Source organism: Dreissena polymorpha, chromosome 7, assembly GCF_020536995.1.
Source record: "Dreissena polymorpha isolate Duluth1 chromosome 7, UMN_Dpol_1.0, whole genome shotgun sequence".
Classification (NCBI taxonomy): domain Eukaryota; kingdom Metazoa; phylum Mollusca; class Bivalvia; order Myida; family Dreissenidae; genus Dreissena; species Dreissena polymorpha.
In genome coordinates this window covers 78,292,988-78,313,116 of record NC_068361.1, presented here as the reverse complement: position 1 = coordinate 78,313,116, position 20,129 = coordinate 78,292,988, and the positions used below count along the sequence as shown (strand labels likewise).

At 41.7% G+C, this 20,129-nt stretch overlaps 1 protein-coding gene across 1 annotated transcript in view; it reads right to left on the bottom strand.

Annotated features, from left to right (window-relative positions):
* LOC127839855 (uncharacterized) overlaps positions 1–20,129 on the bottom strand; it is a 33,442-nt gene that overhangs the window by 11,687 nt on the left and 1,626 nt on the right. The window contains exons 3-5 of the mRNA XM_052368245.1: positions 17,345–17,440; positions 9,396–9,491; positions 555–704 (exon numbers count right to left, since the gene is read on the bottom strand). Of these exons, the coding sequence (XP_052224205.1) occupies positions 555–704; positions 9,396–9,491; positions 17,345–17,440 (342 nt within the window). The remainder of the gene's footprint in view (positions 1–554; positions 705–9,395; positions 9,492–17,344; positions 17,441–20,129) is intronic.

Below are 20,129 nucleotides of genomic sequence, written 5' to 3'. Positions count from 1 at the left end.
TATTTAACCATAGCAAAGAGTTAAAATATTGGTGTCAAAATCCGAACTTATTATAAATCAGATCTGCGGAAAAGTGCAATTTACATATTGAAAAATGATTGAAAAACACATATGTTTCTACATCTGTTGGTATAGGAATTTAAAGTTAATATATTAGTTGGTTCATGAACTATACCGCTGAATTATTAGCTAACCAAGTCACTTCTATGGACGAGTCGCCCCTACCCAAATGCATAAATGGTTTGAGGTCCGGAAGGTAGCTAGTATTTAAAAAAAAAACGACTTTGATATTCGTTAAACTGATTTGAAATGATTCCGCTCATAATTGTTAAAGATTTAAAAAATCTTGCAAATTGCTAGGCAGTTGAAGGAAGATAAAACACATGATTTATTGCATCGGCTGATTTTACTTGTATTAGCCATGCACAAGTAACTATTCAATGATGTACACGGGCATAAGTAATTTGTACCAAAACACAAGTGTGTTCGGGCATTGGTGCTTGTACAGATCCGTTTGTGAATAAAAGTCTGGCTACCAGACATGTGTAACGTACGTGTCTGACAGGTGGGTACGCCCTGCCAGCCCTGGGCGCACTGGGAGCTTGCGCAGTGCCCGTTGGCAGGGTCGCACTCAGCGGGGTCTTGGGGGTTCAGGCAACGGCACGTGGACGCACAGTCTGGACCGAAAGTGTTCGGCGGACACACTGTAAACAGGGAACAATAATAATAATGATGATAATAATAATAGTAATAATAATACAATAATAATAATTATTATTATTATTATTATTATTATTATTATTATTATTATTATTATTATGTGTTCAATTTTAAATCCATCTTTCAACGTATCGCTGAACAGAACGTCTTTGTACTTTATATATTTAACGTAATCGGGCACTGTCTGTACATGAGGCCGTGTGAGCCAAAAGTCATTTGCGTGGTAAAGCTTTCACTTAGTTTTAAAATAGGCTCAAGATTGGATTCATTCACAATGGACTCTTCACTCACGCAGGCACTTGCTTAGGTTCCATGAAGAAGGAGTCATTCGCAGTAGGAGAGTCTGTACTTACACTGATTTGTGACTATGATCCATACAGGAGTCATTCGCAGTAGGAGAGTCTGTACTTACGCTGATTTGTAACTAGAAATGGCGCGGCAGAGGCCGACGCGTATCCCCACGCCGCATGTTTGACCCAGGGGCGCCCCAGGGTTGGTAATGGGGCCATGCATAGTTGAGATTGACCGTATTGTCATAAGAGAAGTTCAGTATCAATTAGAAGTGAATCGGTGTAGAAATGAAGAAATTATAGTAAAAGACAATTTTGGGTGGGTTTGGCCTATTATGGGCGGAGCGCCCCAGGGTTGGTAATGGGGCCATACATAGTTGAGATTGACCGTATTGTCATAAGAGATGTTCAGTATCAATTTGAAGTAAATCGGTGTAGAAATGAAGAAATTATTGTAAACAGCAATTTTGGGTGGGCGTGGTCTATGTGGGCGGGGCGCCCCAGAGTTGGTAATGGCGCCATGCATAGTTGTAATTGACTGTATTGTTATAAAAGAGTTTCAGTATCAATTTGAAGTGAATCGGTGTAGAAAAGAAGAAATTATAGTAAAAGGCAATTTTGCGTGGGCGGGGGCGCCCCAGGGCTGGTAAGGGGGCCATGCATAGTTGAGATTAACTGTTTTGTTATAAGAGAGGTTCAGTATTAATTTGAAGTGAATCGGTGAAGAAATTATAGTTAAAGGCAATTTTGGGTGGCGTTGCCTATGTGGGCGTGGCCAACGTGGGCGGGTAGCCCCAGGGTTGGTTATGGCGCCATGCATAGCTGAGATTGACCGTATTGTCATAAGAAAGGTTCAGTATCAATTTGAAGTGAATCAGTGTAGAAATGAAGAAATTATAGTAAAAGGCAATTTTGGGTGGGCGTGGCCTTTGTGGGCGTGGCCTATGTGGGCGGGATGCCCTAGGGTTGGTAATGGGGCCATGCATAGCTGAGATTGACCGTATTGTCATATGAGAGGTTCAGTATCAATTTGAAGTGAATCGGTGTAGAAATGAAGAAATTATAGTAAAAGGCAATTTTGGGTGGGCGTGGCCTATGTGGCCTGGGCGCCCCAGGGTTGGCAATGGGGCCATGCATAGTTGAGATTGACCGTATTGCCATAAGAGAGGCTCAGTATCAATTTGAAGTAAATCGGTGCAGAAATGAAGAAGTTTATGTAAAATAACATAAAAAATGATCGAAAATCTCTGACCCTGCCAGCCCCAACCCCCATAACTTTTGACCCAGGGGTCAGATCAAAATTCCGTCACTGTCACCGTCGCACATATGCTCATAGCTACCATGTACGTAAGTTTCAAGGTTCTAGTGCTAATAGTGTAGGAGGAGCAGGTGGCCAGGACTGACGGACGCACATCACCACAATTTCCCCACTTTTTCTCCGAAACACGTGGGGATAACTATGTCCCAGACTGGATGCAATCGCAGTAGGAGAGTCTGTACTTACGCTGATTTGTAACTATGTCCCAGGCAGGATTCATTCGCAGTAGGAGAGTCTGTACTTACGCTGATTTGTAACTATGTCCCAGGCAGGATTCATTCGCAGTAGGAGAGTCTGTACGTACGCTGATTTGTGACTATGTTCCACACAGGAGTCATTCGCAGTAGGAGAGTCTTGACTCACGCTGATTTGTAACTATGTCCCAGGCAGGATTCATTCGCAGTAGGAGAGTCTGTACTTACGCTGATTTGTGACTTTGTTCCACACAGGATTCATTCGCAGTAGGACAGTCTGTACTTACGCTGATTTGTAACTATGTCCCAGACAGGATTCATTCGCAGTAGGAGAGTCTGTACGTACGCTGATTTGTGACTATGTTCCAGACAGGATTCATTCGCAGTAGGAGAGTCTGTACTTACGCTGATTTGTGACTATGTTCCACACAGGATTCATTCGCAGTAGGACAGTCTGTACTTACGCTGATTTGTGACTATGTTCCAGACAGGATTCATTCGCAGTAGGAGAGTCTGTACGTACGCTGATTTGTGACTATGTTCCAGACAGGAGTCTTTCGCAGTAGGAGAGTCTGTACTTTCACTGATTTGAGACTATGTTCCAGACAGGATTCATCAGCAGTAGGAGAGTCTGTACTTACACTGATTTGTGACTATGTTCCAGACAGGAGTCATTCGCAGTAGGAGAGTCTATACGTACACTGATTTGTGACTATGTTCCAGACAGGAGTCATTCGCAGTAGGAGAGTCTGTACTTACACTGATTTGTGACTATGTTCCAGACAGGAGTCATTCGCAGTAGCAGAGTCTGTACTAACACTGATTTGTGACTATATTCCAGACAGGAGTCATTCGCAGTAGGAGAGTCTGTGCGTATGCTGATTTGTAACTATGTCCCAGCCAGGATTCATTTGCAGTAGGAGAGTCTGTACTTACACTGATTTGTGACTATGTTCCAGACAGGAGTCATGCGCAATAGGAGAGTCTCTACTTACACTGATTTGTGACTATGTCCCAGACAGGAGTCATTCGCAGTAGGAGAGTCTGTGCGTACGCTGATTTGTGACTATGTCCAAGACAGGATTCATTCGCAGTAGGAGAGTCTGTACTTACGCTGATTTGTAACTTGAAATGGCGCGGCAGAGGTCGACGCGTATCCCCACGCCGCATGTTTGACCCAGGGGCGCCCCAGGGTTGGTAATGGGGCCATGCATAGTTGAGATTGACCGTGTTGTCATAAGAGAAGTTCAGTATCAATTAGAAGTGAATCGGTGTAGAAATGAAGAAATAATAGTAAAAGACAATTTTGGGTGGGTGTGGCCTATTATTGGCGGGGCGCCCCAGGGTTGGTAATGGGGCCATGCATAGTTGAGATTGACCGTATTTTCATAAGAGATGTTCAGTATCAATTTGAAGTAAATCGGTGTAGAAATGAAGAAATTATTGTAAACAGCAATTTTGGTTGGGCGTGGTCTATGTGGGCGGGGCGCCCCAGAGTTGGTAATGGCGCCATGCATAGTTGTGATTGACTGTATTGTCATAAAAGAGGTTTTGTATCAATTTGAAGTGAATCGGTGTAGAAAAGAAGAAATTATAGTAAAAGGCAATTTTGGGTGGGCGGGGCGCCCCAGGGTTGGTAATGGGGCCATGCATAGTTGAGATTAACTGTTTTGTTATAAGACAGGTTCAGTATTGATTTGAAGTGAATTGGTGTAGAAATGAAGAAATTATAGTAAAAGGCAATTTTGGGTGGGCGTGGCCTATGTGGGCGTGGCCAACGTGGGCGGGGTGCCCCAGGGTTGGTTATGGCGCCATGCATAGCTGAGATTAACTGTATTGTCATAAGAGAGGTTCAGTATCAATTTGAAGTGAATCAGTGTAGAAATGAAGAAATTATAGTAAAAGGCAATTTTGGGTGGGGGTGGCCTATGTGGGCGTGGCCTATGTGGGCGGGGTGCCCTAGGGTTGGTAATGGGGCCATGCATAGCTGAGATTGACCGTATTGTCATAAGAGAGGTTCAGTATCAATTTGAAGTGAATCGGTGTAGAAATGAAGAAATTATAGTAAAAGGCAATTTTGGGTGGGCGTGGCCTATGTGGCCTGGGCACCCCAGGATTGGTAATGGGGCCATGCATAGTTGAGATTGACCGTATTGCCATAAGAGAGGCTCAGTATCAATTTGAAGTAAATCGGTGCAGAAATGATGAAGTTAATGTACAATAACATAAAAAATGAGTAAAAATCTCTGACACGGCCAGCCCAAACCCAGATAACTTTTGACCCAGGGGTCAGATCAAAATTCCGTCACTGTCACCGTTGCACATATGCTCATAGCTACCATGTATGTAAGTTTCAAGGTTCTAGTGCTAATAGTGTAGGAGGAGCAGGTGGCCAGGACTGACGGACGCACATCACCACAATATCCCCACTTTTTCTCCGAAATACGTGGGGATAACTATGTCCCAGACTGGATGCATTCGCAGTAGGGGAGTCTCTACTTACGCTTATCTGTAACTATGTCCCAGACAGGATTCATTCGCAGTAGGAGAGTCTGTACTTACGCTGATTTGTAACTATGTCCCAGGCAGGATTCATTCGCAGTAGGAGAGCCTGTATTTACGCTGATTTGTAACTATGTCCCAGACAGGAGTCATTCGCAGTAGGAGAGTCTGTACTTACACTGAATTGTAACTATGTCCCAGACAGGATTCATTCGCAGTAGGAGAGTCTGTACTTACGCTGATTTGTAACTATGTCCCAGACAGGATTCATTCGCAGTAGGAGAGTCTGTACTTACGCTGATTTGTAACTATGTCCCAGGCAGGATTCATTCGCAGTAGGAGAGTCTGTACTTACGCTGATTTGTGACTATGTTCCAGACAGGATTCATTCGCAGTAGGAGAGTGTGTACGTACGCTGATTTGTAATTATGTTCCACACAGGAGTCATTCGCAGTAGGAGAGTCTGTACTCACGCTGATTTGTAACTATGTCCCAGGCAGGATTCATTTGCAGTAGGAGAGTCTGTACTTTCGCTGATTTGTAACTATGTCCAAGGCAGGATTCATTCGCAGTAGGAGGGTCTGTACTTACGCTGATTTGTGACTTTGTTCCACACAGGATTCATTCGCAGTAAGACAGTCTGTACTTACGCTAATTTGTAACTATGTCCCAGATAGTATTCATTCGCAGTAGGAGAGTCTGTACGTACGCTGATTTGTGACTATGTTCCAGACAGGAGTCTTTCCCAGTAGGATAGTTTGTACTTACACTGATTTGTAACTATGACCCAGACAGGATTCATTCGCAGTAGGAGAGTCTGTACTTACGCTGATTTGTAACTATGTCCCAGTCAGGATTCATTCGCAGTAGGAGAGTCTGTACTTACGCTGATTTATAACTATGTCCCAGGCAGAATTCATTCGCAGTAGGAGAGTCTGTACTTACGCCGATTTGTGACTATGTTCCAGACAGGATTCATTCGCAGTAGGAGAGTCTGTACGTACGCTGATTTGTGACTATGTTCCACACAGGAGTTATTCGCAGTAGGAGAGTCTGTACTCACGCTGATTTGTAACTATGTCCCAGGCAGGATTCATTTGCAGTAGGAGAGTCTGTACTTTCGCTGATTTGTAACTATGTCCCAGGCAGGATTCATTCGCAGTAGGAGGGTCTGTACTTACGCTGATTTGTGACTTTGTTCCACACAGGATTCATTCGCAGTAAGACAGTCTGTACTTACGCTGATTTGTAACTATGTCCCAGACAGTATTCATTCCCAGTAGGAGTGTCTGTACGTATGCTGATTTGTGACTATGTTCCAGACAGGAGTCTTTCCCAGTAGGATAGTTTGTACTTACACTGATTTGTGACTATGTTCCAGACAGGATTCATTCGCAGTAGGAGAGTCTGTACTTACACTGATTTGTGACTATGCTCCAGACAGGAGTCATTCGCAGTAGGAGAGTCTGTACTTACACTGATTTTTGACTATGTTCCAGACAGGAGTTATTCGCAGTAGGAGAGTCTGTACTTACACTGATTTGTGACTATGTTCCAGACAGGAGTCATTCGCAGCAGGAGAGTCTGTACTAACACTGATTTGTGACTATGTTCCAGACAGGAGTCAGTCACTCGCAGTAGGAGTCTGTACGTACGCTGATTTGTAACTATGTCCCAGCCAGGATTCATTTGCAGTAGGAGTCTGTACTTACACTGATTTGTGACTATGTTCCAGACAGGAGTCATTCGCAGTAGGAGAGTCTGTACTTACACTGATGTGTGACTATGTTCCAGACAGGAGTCTTTCGCAGAAGGAGAGTCTGTACGTTCACTGATTTCTGACTATGTTCCAGACAGGTGTCATTCGCAGTAGGAGAGTCTGTACGTACGCTGATTTGTAACTATGACCCAGACAGGATTCATTCACAGTAGGAGAGTCTGTACTTACGCTGATTTGTGACTATGTTCCACACAGGATTCATTCGCAGTAGGAGAGTCTGGACTTACGCTGATTTGTAACTATGTCCCAGACATGATTCATTCGCAGTAGGAGAGTCTGTACTTAAGCTGATTTGTAACTATGTACCAGACAGGATTCATTCGCAGAAGGAGAGTCTGTACTTAAAATGATTTGTAACTATGTTCCAGACAGGATTCATTCGCAGTAGGAGAGTCTGTACGTACGCTGATTTGTGACTATGTTCCAGACAGGAGTCATTCGCAGTAGGAGAGTCTGTACTTACGCTGATTTGTAACTATGTCCCAGGCAGAATTCATTCGCAGTAGGAGAGTCTGTACTTACGCCGATTTGTGACTATGTTCCAGACAGGATTCATTCGCAGTAGGAGAGTCTGTACGTACGCTGATTTGTGACTATGTTCCACACAGGAGTCATTCGCAGTAGGAGAGTCTGTACTCACGCTGATTTGTAACTATGTCCCAGGCAGGATTCATTTGCAGTAGGAGAGTCTGTACTTTCGCTGATTTGTAACTATGTCCCAGGCAGGATTCATTCGCAGTAGGAGGGTCTGTACTTACGCTGATTTGTGACTTTGTTCCACACAGGATTCATTCGCAGTAAGACAGTCTGTACTTACGCTGATTTGTAACTATGTCCCAGACAGTATTCATTCGCAGTAGGAGTGTCTGTACGTACGCTGATTTGTGACTATGTTCCAGACAGGAGTCTTTCCCAGTAGGATAGTTTGTACTTACACTGATTTGTGACTATGTTCCAGACAGGATTCATTCGCAGTAGGAGAGTCTGTACTTACACTGATTTGTGACTATGCTCCAGACAGGAGTCATTCGCAGTAGGAGAGTCTGTACTTACACTGATTTTTGACTATGTTCCAGACAGGAGTTATTCGCAGTAGGAGAGTCTGTACTTACACTGATTTGTGACTATGTTCCAGACAGGAGTCATTCGCAGTAGGAGAGTCTGTACTAACACTGATTTGTGACTATGTTCCAGACAGGAGTCAGTCACTCGCAGTAGGAGTCTGTACGTACGCTGATTTGTAACTATGTCCCAGCCAGGATTCATTTGCAGTAGGAGTCTGTACTTACACTGATTTGTGACTATGTTCCAGACAGGAGTCATTCGCAGTAGGAGAGTCTGTACTTACACTGATGTGTGACTATGTTCCAGACAGGAGTCATTCGCAGAAGGAGAGTCTGTACGTTCACTGATTTCTGACTATGTTCCAGACAGGTGTCATTCGCAGTAGGAGAGTCTGTACGTACGCTGATTTGTAACTATGACCCAGACAGGATTCATTCACAGTAGGAGAGTCTGTACTTACGCTGATTTGTGACTATGTTCCACACAGGATTCATTCGCAGTAGGAGAGTCTGGACTTACGCTGATTTGTAACTATGTCCCAGACATGATTCATTCGCAGTAGGAGAGTCTGTACTTAAGCTGATTTGTAACTATGTCCCAGACAGGATTCATTCGCAGAAGGAGAGTCTGTACTTAAAATGATTTGTGACTATGTTCCAGACAGGATTCATTCGCAGTAGGAGAGTCTGTACTTACGCTGATTTGTGACTATGTTCCACACAGGAGTCATTCGCAGTAGGAGAGTCTGTTCTTACACTGATTTGTAACTATGTTCCAGACAGGATTCATTCGCAGTAGGAGAGTCTGTACGTACGCTGATTTGTGACTATGTTCCAGACAGGAGTCATTCGCAGTAGGAGAGTCTGTACTTACGCTGATTTGTAACAATGTCCCAGGCAGGATTCATTTGCAGTAGGAGAGTCTGTTCTTACGCTGATTTGTAACTATGTCCCAGGCAGGATTCATTCGCAGTAGGAGGGTCTGTACTTACGCTGATTTGTAATTATGTTCCACACAGGATTCATTCGCAGTAGGAGAGTCTGTACTTACGCTGATTTGTAACTATGTCCCAGGCAGGATTCATTCGCAGTAGAAGAGTGTTCACTTACGCTGATTTGTGACTATGTTCCACACACAATTCATTCGCAGTAGGAGAGTCTGTACTTACGCTGATTTGTAACTATGTTCCACACACAATTCATTCGCAGTAGGAGAGTCTGTACTTACGCTGATTTGTAACTATGTCCCAGGCAGGATTCATTCGCAGTAGGAGTGTGTTCACTTACGCTGATTTGTGACTATGTTCCACACACAATTCATTCGCAGTAGGAGAGTCTGTACTTACACTGATTTGTAACTATGTCATAGACAGTATTCATCGCAGTAGGAGAGTCTGTACTTACGCTGATTTGTGACAATGTTTCAGACAGGAGTCTTTCGCTGTAGGAGAGTATGTACTTACACTGACACGGGCTTTTCACAAGGTTCCACATATGAGCTATTCGCAGTGGTTACTCTATACTTACGCCCACACGTGCCAGACACGTTCCTGTACCCCAGCTTGCATTGCAGACAGTGGTTCTCGCCGTACGATGTACAGTTTGTGCAGGAGATGTGACAGTCTGTAAAATATTATTATAATGTCCTATTTCTGTAAAAAATAAATCAGTATTTAAAATATAATTATTTTCAAAATCAAGTTGCACTAGGCACTCGGCTTACGAATAAATACTAAATGATTATTAAAATACGGATTTCTGTACCACGCTGCTGAAAATTTATTTTGTCCCAAAACATTAAAAAGCGGGTGTTTATTTGTAAAACAAAGTTGAAAATGAAGTACTGATTAATAATTTTATAGAGAACCTGGAGGACTTACAATAATAAAAAAAAACGAGTTCGATTGAACATTTATTTTGACAATGTATGCGTTTCTGAAAGTGATATTATGGGCATTTTTCACTGTTGAATTGAGCTGAAAAGAATTAACAGGTCAAAAGAGTAAGTTAAAATATGGTTACTGACCAATATCTGCAACTCATCTTGCTTCCAGTTGTTTATAAAAAATATATATTATATTCGATATTTTACGTGACTGGTGAGTCCTCTAAGCCGAAATGATCCGTAAAACAAAATAGTGTCCTTGTGTCGTATGAACGAATCGTGTATTTGCCCAGTCCCTGTGATATTTCCTCTGTGATCAGTTGTGGATCAGTTATTAATTAAAACAATTAGCTTTGCATTATTGGCAATAAATGTTGTAATAAATGTAATAGGCACAAATCCAGTACTAATTTACACTAATTTACAAAAAAATCACCACTATGCAAGATATTCTTAAAACATAAATATATACATTGATCCGTAAAATAACTTCTCCCATAAGCGAAAAAAACATGCATTACATATATAGTCGCCGCACTCCAGTGCGACGCCAATAAATTATAACAATTTTTATCCAGTTTTCCTACGGTAAATAATGAAGTGACAACGGATTAGATATAAATCACGATTTGCACATATCTCATTGGAGTTCTAGACGACGATGTTATAGTTATTCAAAAGCATCAGTGTTTAATCAACTATTGCCGGTGGGTATAAGTTTTTAAGATTATTATAAGTAAACGCAAATTGTTTATTGGAAATGCTTTTGTTTTGAAATAAGTTGAACGGTCAGTCTCCAAAAGCTGTGCAACAATGTGTGAATGTTCACACAGGCGCTCGGTGGCAATGTTTTTTTATATATTTTTATTTTTTATTTTTTTAGTTACCCGTTTTTTTTTTTTTTTTTTTTTTTTTTTTTTTTTTAAACATATTTTATTTCCAAAATAGTTACACAACTACAGAACAAATATAGAAATACAACTGTTTTGAAAAAAGGGTAGGACCTAAAGTTCTAACAACATTATTGGTGGTCTTTCCCTGTTCTGTTATTTACATTGCATATATTCGTGACGATAGCGTGATTTTGTAAAGCTATAAGTTACATGGTCAAGATTACATTTGTCTTAAGAAAGCAAAATACAAGTGCGCAAGTAAAATACAAAAGAAAATCATGGTTTGTAAAGCATTGGAAATAAAACATATAGTACAACCTTGAGATAGTGAAGTCCTATCCAGGAGAATAAACATAACTATGTGCTACAACATCATTATGAAAAACGCTTTGTCGTCTTAATAAATATCTGAACATTTTTAAATATGAAGCAGTTGTTGTCATTATATAACATGTCATTACCAAAAAGCATTGTATTGCAATTTATTTGTTCAATTGCGTGTAGGGTTTCAAAAAGAGTAGTACGTTGTTCAGAAAAGCGTGGACAAATAAAAAAGAAATGATACACTGATTCAACTTCTCCACATACGCATAAAGGTGAAGGTTCTAAGTGATTGACGAACAAGTGCAATTTCAAATCGCTTCAGTTATTCCTTAGTCGAGCATGTAAAATGGACGATTTTCTATCACCAACATGAAAATATAAAGGAGTTTCGACATTTGGGAGAAATAATTGTTTTAATTAAATTTTGAATATTGATAGAGAATCTAACAGTCTTATGTCGCGAGGTAAGTTGTTCCATAGATCTATAGCCGACGGGATAAATGAACGTGAGTAAAGTTCCGTCCTTCTAGTAACGATTACATAATCATTTGCGTTCCTCAGGTTCCTAGCAGATTGTTGAAAGACAGTTGCTGGTAGTAAATTTTGTAAGTAGTCTGGACATAAGCCATTGTGAATTTTGTACATATGTATAAGTTTTAGATACTTCCTACGCTCGGCTAAACTATGCCAGTTGATTTCTGAATACAAGTTGGTCTGTTTCTGTGTAAATTACATGTACTGTGTAATATGTATACGCATAATCATGTATACGGCGTGAGTGGTGACACGTGAGTTTGTTCGTTATTCACCAATGTTGATCATATAATTTTCTATAAAACGTTTTTTTTAAAGAAAAAATGAACAACACCATTTAAGTTTAATTTATTTCCTGTAGTTTGTTTCACCCATGAACAGTGTAACACAATGTTTAGCCAAGGGTACTGGTCTTTTTGTGCAACCATGAAGTCACGTGTTTCCTTTTTTGAATAATACGTTTCGGTATTTGGGACAACTGCTGTCAACGTTTAAGATAATTTTTAAAATATCAGGTATAAAGTATAAGTTATTTATTACGATTTCAATTGATGATCATCAATAAACGAATATACGTTTGTAAAATTGTAATTTATTCTTAGTAAGATTTGTTTTAAATTTGTTTTGAATGCATGCATGCTTATTTTTAATATATGAATTTTTGTTGCAAACTGTCGTGATGTAAAACTGTTAACAAGAACCTTTAAAATCAATACTATAATAGTTCTTTATGTAATTAGTAAAATTAATACCGTTGATCGACATCCAACGTTTAAAAAGCATATACTAGATTGTGACGATGCAGTATATTATATATAGCTTTGATACGTTGAGTTACTTAGGGTTATTGTAGTAGCACTACTGTACTGAATAATTGAACAAGTCACATATCGATCGATTTTCAAACCAAATGATGTAAATATTGGATTTAGTTAAATTTAATTGGAAATCAATTGGAAAAAAAAACTTCTTTCATTGAGACTAAGTATTCTGTATAATACATGTAACACCAGCATGTAAAGAATACCAATAGGACTTGCGTAAATGCATTTCAATTGACCATGAACGATAAGAATTAATGTAATCACGACTTATGCAAAGCAGTCAGAAATGTACCTGTACTTTAAAGGTAGTACCAACGGCAGTAATTTCTCTGTCGATTCGTCTTTAAACCAACACTATTATTACATCATCTTATTGACTTATAAAAGTGTATTAAATATTTAAACGATTCAAGTTATGTGCTCTTATTTTAGGGTATGACATTCTGTTCCTAATGGTGTGACGCCCATACATTCAGCCGATCTCAATGCGTATTCGTAAGCACATTGCCAACACTTCAGAGGTGGGCTTAGAAATAGTCCGAAAAATATAGTATGAACATATCGGTATCTATAAAAAGCATAATAACTAGCATTTTTATGAAAAGTCATGTTTTGACTTGTTAACGTTAAAGGCCCGGTCACACAGCCAGATCTTTGCTGGAGCGTGCCTTGAGCGGTATGAAGAGGGGCCGAATTTCGGCAACGCTCGTCACTGCGCACAAAATGGGGAAAAAAATCGAAAACACTGGCGTTGCCAAAGCGGTGCATCGCTGAAGCCAGCGTTGGTTTAGCGTTGGTTTAACGGTAGAGAGCGGTAGCGAGAGTTGGTTTAGCAGTGACGCGAGCGTTGACAGAGCGGCGTTCTGCGCCTTCCTGCACAAGGAGGTCAAGCCCAGGAAACTTAGAAACATACCCCTCACACAGGAAACTTTAACAAACCAGCCTCCAGAAGCCCAGCACTCGGCGTGGACTAGCATCTCTCGCCAGCCTTCCCACGACTTCGAGGAACAGGAAGAAGACGAGGGTTCCCTCTCGCTTATTGGCACTCAAGCGGCACTCACGAGGTCATAGGGCACCCCACTTCCACTAGCTCTCTCCTCCATCAACACCAGACCACGCCGTGCCGCCACCAGAGCCGAGCCTGAAGACGCCCCTAAGATGAGAGATAGTATGAAGGCTACCAACGCCCTCCTGAAGAGACTGGTCCTAGCCCAGGAGATCAGCCATGCACGACAGCCCTTCATCACGTACATGTCCCAGTCTCTCCAACAACTACCTGAGGCCCAGTACCAGCTCACAGTAGAGAGAATGACGGCCATCCTCTACGACATGCAGCGATCCCCCACCCCCTCCCTCCAGCTCAACCACCTCCAGCATCAGTACCTTCACCTACACTCACCTTCTACCAGCAGCGGCCGCATTGCTACCAGCCCCAGACTCAGCATTACGGCTTCCAGCAGCAGCCTAAGCCTCAGCCTCAGCACCAGCCTCAGCACTTCCAGCAATTGCAGACACCCAGAGGCAGCCAGCCAATCTCCACCCCAAGGAGCTCCAGCGCAGGACTCATGTTGTCAGACATGCCGAAGTTTTACTCCTTTAACCAAGCCAACATGAGCGCCGTCAGCGAGGGGTGGATTCTCCAGGACCTTCAAAGGCATGATATAAATGCTCTATCCATACAAATCTCCGCCACAGCTCAAGGGACTGATGATTTACTGTCAGAGATAAGGGCCACCGTTGAGGAGAATTGAGACTGCTTGTGATGTGTTGAAGGGACTGCTCAGTTATTTCATGTAATTTTTGTTTAAGGGATGAGCTGGCAAGCTGTTTTGATGTTTATTAGTTTTATGTGCACTTGTGTGTTTGGGTGGTCTCAAAAGTTTTGAGCTTTAATAAACAGCATTTTTATTAAACTAAACTTGACAACTTTATTTATTGGAATTTCTAACTTAAAAAAAAACTTCAAGTATTAAACAAGACATGTTTTAACCCATTAAGACCCAGGCTATTTTTAGAGTCTACCTCTTTGACTGAAATTACCAAAAAGACAGCTTACTACAGGCTTAACGACTTACAAGACCCCATAGTACTAAAATCATTGAAAACAATAGAGCATTTGGTCCTTTTTGGAGCAAATGTTTTATTTATTACAATGGCTTCAAAAACTGAAATTTTCAGAGGTGCGGAAAGGCGCTACTGGGACTTAATGGATTAAACATAAAGTGCTTTTATTAATGTAATATGACATCAAGAATGAATCGTGTCACAAGTTTCTATATTAGTCTCATAACATTTCAAACAAACACAAGTACAACATGTTCATTGCATGTCCAATACTGGGGCACCATTAACGTTCGAGTTCCTTTAACAATGACAAATAACATTTACAACAAAGTAATCAACATATTACATGTATATGGACAATGCAAAAGTGTATCCTCAGTGGTCTACGCAGTGTTCAGTTGATAGCCACCATTCTTTCCTGCCAGTCCACTGATCCTGCAGGGGAGTTGCAACAATGCTTGAGTAGGTTACGCTGCCTCTTCCCATTACGCGAGGCTGTGTTTGGGCCTTGCACGACGATAGTGTCCTCCAAGTTCCGTCCTTCTCTCCATGCCCCAGGCTGCAGGCTTTCATCTGGTTGTGCACGGTCCACAGGTCTGTTATGGAGCACTGGATAGCGGGTGCGCATCAGGTTTTGGAGGATGCAGCAAGCTTCCACGATGGTTCTGACAGTTTCATGGTGAAGTTGCATGGTGGTGAGCAGAATCTGAAACCTGTTGGCCAGGATGCCGAATGCGTTCTCCACGACCCGTCTTGCCCTGGATAGCCGATAGTTGAAGATGCGCTCTTCATGGGTGAGCTTTCTGGTGTTGTACGGCTTCATGAGGTAGGTCCGCAGTGAGAAGGCGTCATCTCCGATGATGAAGTAAGGCACATTCTTATTGTCATTGGGTAGGGGTCTGGCTGAGGAAAGGCGTGAATCCTGTTCTGGTCCAGCCCACGATGGAGATCACTTTCAGTGAAGATCTGAGCGTCTGAGGATGAGCCATTGCCTGAGACGTCAATGTAGGTGAACTTGTAGTCAGCATCCACCATGGCAAACAGGATGACGCTGTAAAAGCCTTTGTAGTTGTAGAATTCTGAGCCAGAGTTAGGAGGAGCTTTACAGTCCACGTGCTTGCCATCAATGGCACCAACTGTGTGGGGAAAGTTCCATCTCTGGTACTATTTGTCAGCCAGGTATCTCCATCCTTGTTCAGTTGTTGGGCAAAACAACGATTCATCTGTGTACTCCTCAATGATGGCCTTTACCACTTCTCTAACTACCACACTGATGGTGTTGTGGGGAACCTTCCAGGCGTATTGCGTGTTTCTGTAGGTGTTACCAAGGCCAGGTGCAGTTGGGTGATTGCCACTTTGAGACCAGGTTCCAGGCTTGGTCGGTAATTGGTGTCTTGTTTGGTCAATCGGGGGTCAGCCTCTGTACAACTTCATCAAACATGGCTGGTGGCATCCTCATAAAGTGATGGAAGGCTCGTGGATCCTCATTCCTCAGCTCCACCATCAGCTTGTGATACAGTCCATGTTCAGGCCTTCTCAGTATCCACTGTCTGACCCAAACAGCTCTGTTCATCCTTCTTCTCTCTCTTCTCCTTCTGTCAACAGCTTGTTGCAATCTGAGGAGGTTCTGATTCTGCTGCTGGACTAGTGCACCTATCACAACAAGTCTCACAGCATCCATGGTAGAACACTTTTATTGTAACTGAGCAAATTAAAATGAGGTCTGCACTCAACGGTAGCTAGATTTAAAATGGACTCCTTATTAATTTATCCCCGTATTTATAGCCAAATTCTGTTCCCGCTCCAACACCTCAATACCAACGCCAAACCAAAGGTTCATCACTGCAATTGATCGCTACTTCAACGCCCGACACCGTTCCAGCAATTCCGTGTCCGTTCGAAAAACGCTAACAACCGCTCCACCAAAGTTTGTGCAACGTTTAATCACGGCCCGGGCAAAGCTGGCGAAGCAGCGGTTGTCCAGCATTCAAGATTTCTGCGTTGGCCTTGCGGACTCAAACGTCCACGAACTTGCGTCTAGCGATGCCAAACTTTGACTGAGCGTTGGTGGAACGGTGGTGAACTTTGTCGGAGCGGAAAATGGCCCGCTCCTCACCGCTCGCAATATTTTGTGCAGCTCAAAACTTTCTGAGCGGTAGGAGGAACCATCAGCGGTGACCGAGCGTATACGGCGTTGCCTTAACGGGGGCCAACTTCTGTTTAACGGTCGTGAACGGTCGTGAACGGTAGCGAGCGGTGATGATTGTTTTTCACCGCTCCAGGAACGCTCAAGCAAAGTTCTGGCGGTGTGACCGGGCCTTAACACTATTAACTTAAAACACTGGGAAAAGGGTGTGCTTATACATGTATGTGCAATTAAATGTGTGTACCTCAATTGACATGCAGTTTTAATCATCACTTAATACGTACACATGAATATACATTTGGTATGAAACATTCTATAAAAAAATCATTTAAATAACGCACATAGCGAGTGTATGAACATAGTTACGCATTACATATGGTCCACGGGTTAGATGAGAAGCGGCACAATTTGGTTATGGAGGAAACTTTCTCAAACGCGGCTTTATATTAACGGTCTTTAATATCATCTTACAAGTTGTCGGAAATACTTTGTTATACTAATTCTCCGATTTAAAATGGCTACATTTCAATGTTATTTAAAGTACCCAGACTTATATTAATGGCATACGATATGCATTTAGTTGTATGGCGAATGTTCTTGTTTTCTACTTGAGAATTTAAATATGTCTAAAGTTTGTTTTTGGTTTTCTCTTTCAACTTAAAAAATCAAAAACTATATTATTTAAGTTGAAATTCGACCTCAATAGACCTGCATTTGTGTTTATCAGTATTTCATTTTTTAACGCATGCAACTCTGTGATTAAAATTCTATACGAACAAGAAGACCATACTCGCCGCGTCTCTTACCAAAGCAGGCTGGCGTATTAAGAGGACAGTACTGATTGACGCGGCATGTTTTACAGACATCCGACGCAGGCTGCAGAGTTGTGGAACCGCCGACGGCTGGAAATAACATTCAGCATAGTTCGTAATCATACATATGTGTCGCGTTCTGAGAAAACTGGGCATAATGCATGTGCGTAAAGTGTCATCTCAGATTAGCCTGTGCAGTCCGCATAGGCTGTCCGCACGGGCTAATTAGGGACGACACTTTCCGGCTTAACTGGATTCTCGTGTAGAAGAGACTTCATTAAACGAAAAATACCATAAAAGCGGAAAGTGTCGTCCCTGATTAGCCTGTGCGGACTGCACATGCTAATCTGGGATGACACTTTACGCATATGCATTAAGCCCCATTTTCTCAGAACGCGTCACATATTGTTTTCCCAATCAGTGAACTGTTTGCTATGACACAATACATGTACATGCGAATACCCACAATCCAGCATTGACAGCCACACAATGGCAATAATAACAAGCCGGACTTCAAGTTTTATGTATACGATGTTCTCATTTTTTTTATCAAGGTTTATAATATTATGGAAACTAAGTATATGTCTCTCTGTTTGCAGAGAGTTTTTTACGACTAAAAACCTTACGGAACGGCGTTTTTCCGTTACAGGTCTGGATCAACTGTTGGATGTAAGACTACCTGTACAAACGTTATCTGTTATTTTGAAAATATTCTTGCGGATTTAAGTTTCAAACTTGTTTACTCCGAAATATAATTATGTGGTTTGCTACATAACCATACAACAGGCCATTGATCTTTCTACCTTATATAATATTATCTGCAAAATACCAGATAAACAAAATACTGCACACTAAGGCCAGTTGGCGCATAAAATCGATTAGTTATAAAAGCAGCGTAGACGCGTACTTGTATGTGTCATTAACCTCCTATAGATTGCTTATTGAGAATAAATCTGAATTGTGCATACAGAAGTGTGCATACATTTCATTCAATAACGTGAATATATTTCAAAACAACAGGGCCACAAAACTATGGTGGCTAAGTTTTTCCATATCGTTCTGGCGTGTTGGCGGGTCCGATGGGTAACAACAAGAGAACATGCAAGAATAACAACAAAGATACCCGCCGAAACGAAGTATGAAGGTGTCTGTCGGTTTTTTAATGACCGCGTGATGAGTACGGTACTTAAAAAACATCTCGCCAGAACAACACGTTTGCATCCGCTTGCACGACACTACAACACAATATATCATTATTTTCCCATTTTGAGTGTGCCAGATCAACATGTTTGTACCCGATTGAACGACAATACAACACAATATCGTTCTTTTATCCATTTTGAGTGTGTGCCAGTGTTTGCGCCCCTAACTTGTCGTTCTGGTGTGTCGACTTCACACGCATCATCACGCGGTCACGCTAAAACGACAATTTAGTAGTTCCAGTGTGTATTTTTATGCTTCCCCAAAATTTTTGGGGGGAGCATATAGTCGCCGCTTCGTCCGTCCGTGTGTCCGTCCGTCCGTGCACAATTTTTGTCCGGGCTATTTCTCTGCAATTAATGACCGGAAATCAACGAAACTTTATGGGAAGCTTCACTACCAAGAGGAGATGTGCATATTATCAGTCGGTTCTGGTCGGATGATTTTTCACAGAGTTATTGCCCTTTGAAATTTTCTATAAACTGAACATATAGTGCAATTCTTGTCCCCCCAACTACTGACTGGAATTCAATGAAGCTTTATGGGAAGCTTAACTACCTTGAGGAGATGCGCATGTTATTTGTGGGTTCTGGTTAGATGATTTATTTAGAGAGTTATGGCCCTTTGAAATTTTTAAGTTGCTTAACCATCCGTCGTATTATTTTGTCCAAAGTTATGCCCCTCAAGACGTTTCCTTTTATTTGAATATAATGCAATATTGTGACAAAAAACCTTTGGGGAGCATCATCCGTCTCCGACGGTTTCTTGTTTTTTTTCTGGTGTGTTTTTTGCCGCCCTTGAAATCCGCCAATCCGCCTGAACGATATGGCAGAAGTAAACAAGCCAGGGCCCTTGCTACACTTTAGGGGATTGGGGCCGGGGCCCTTAGAGGGGGGAATTTCGCGTCGTTTCGGGTGAAACGGGGAATATTAGAAGATCTTTCCACCAACCATTCAACAGTTAAAATTGCTATATTTTAATGTAATATACATAAATATACATATAATCTAAGGTTAATAGCACGATACCAGCAGCTGGCAACTTTTTGGAGGGGGGAATTTTTAGTTGAAATAGAGGAAAAAAGTATACTATTTTAAGGGGGAATGGGGCCGAATTTCGGCCCCAAAAACGGCCAAAAGAGGGCCCTGCAAGCGCACAAGACGTTTGCGGACTTTTAATTAAAAAAATACGCGTAGTAAAAGTGCCGTGCGAAATGTACGACATAACAATACCGCATGTTTATTTCAATTGTCATTATCATATGGCACGTTGTTAAACAAAAAGTTATAAAATCTCCCGTTGAATATTTGTCGTGTAAGCTGCACTGATTAAGGTCTTCATAGAAAATTTCAAAATATCTAGTGAAGTTACGAATTCTGAGCATGGCTTGTTTTTTTAAGTATGAAGGTCCTGGAAGAACAAGCATACTCCAAAAATCAGTTGTAAACTAAAATTTTATTTCCGACGTAAGTTAATAAAAACGTACAAACTGTGCATTTTGTTCTACAATCGGAACACGCGGGGATGAATCGGTGGGTGGAATTGGTGGCACAATCAGTCGGCACAAATCGGGCTTTTT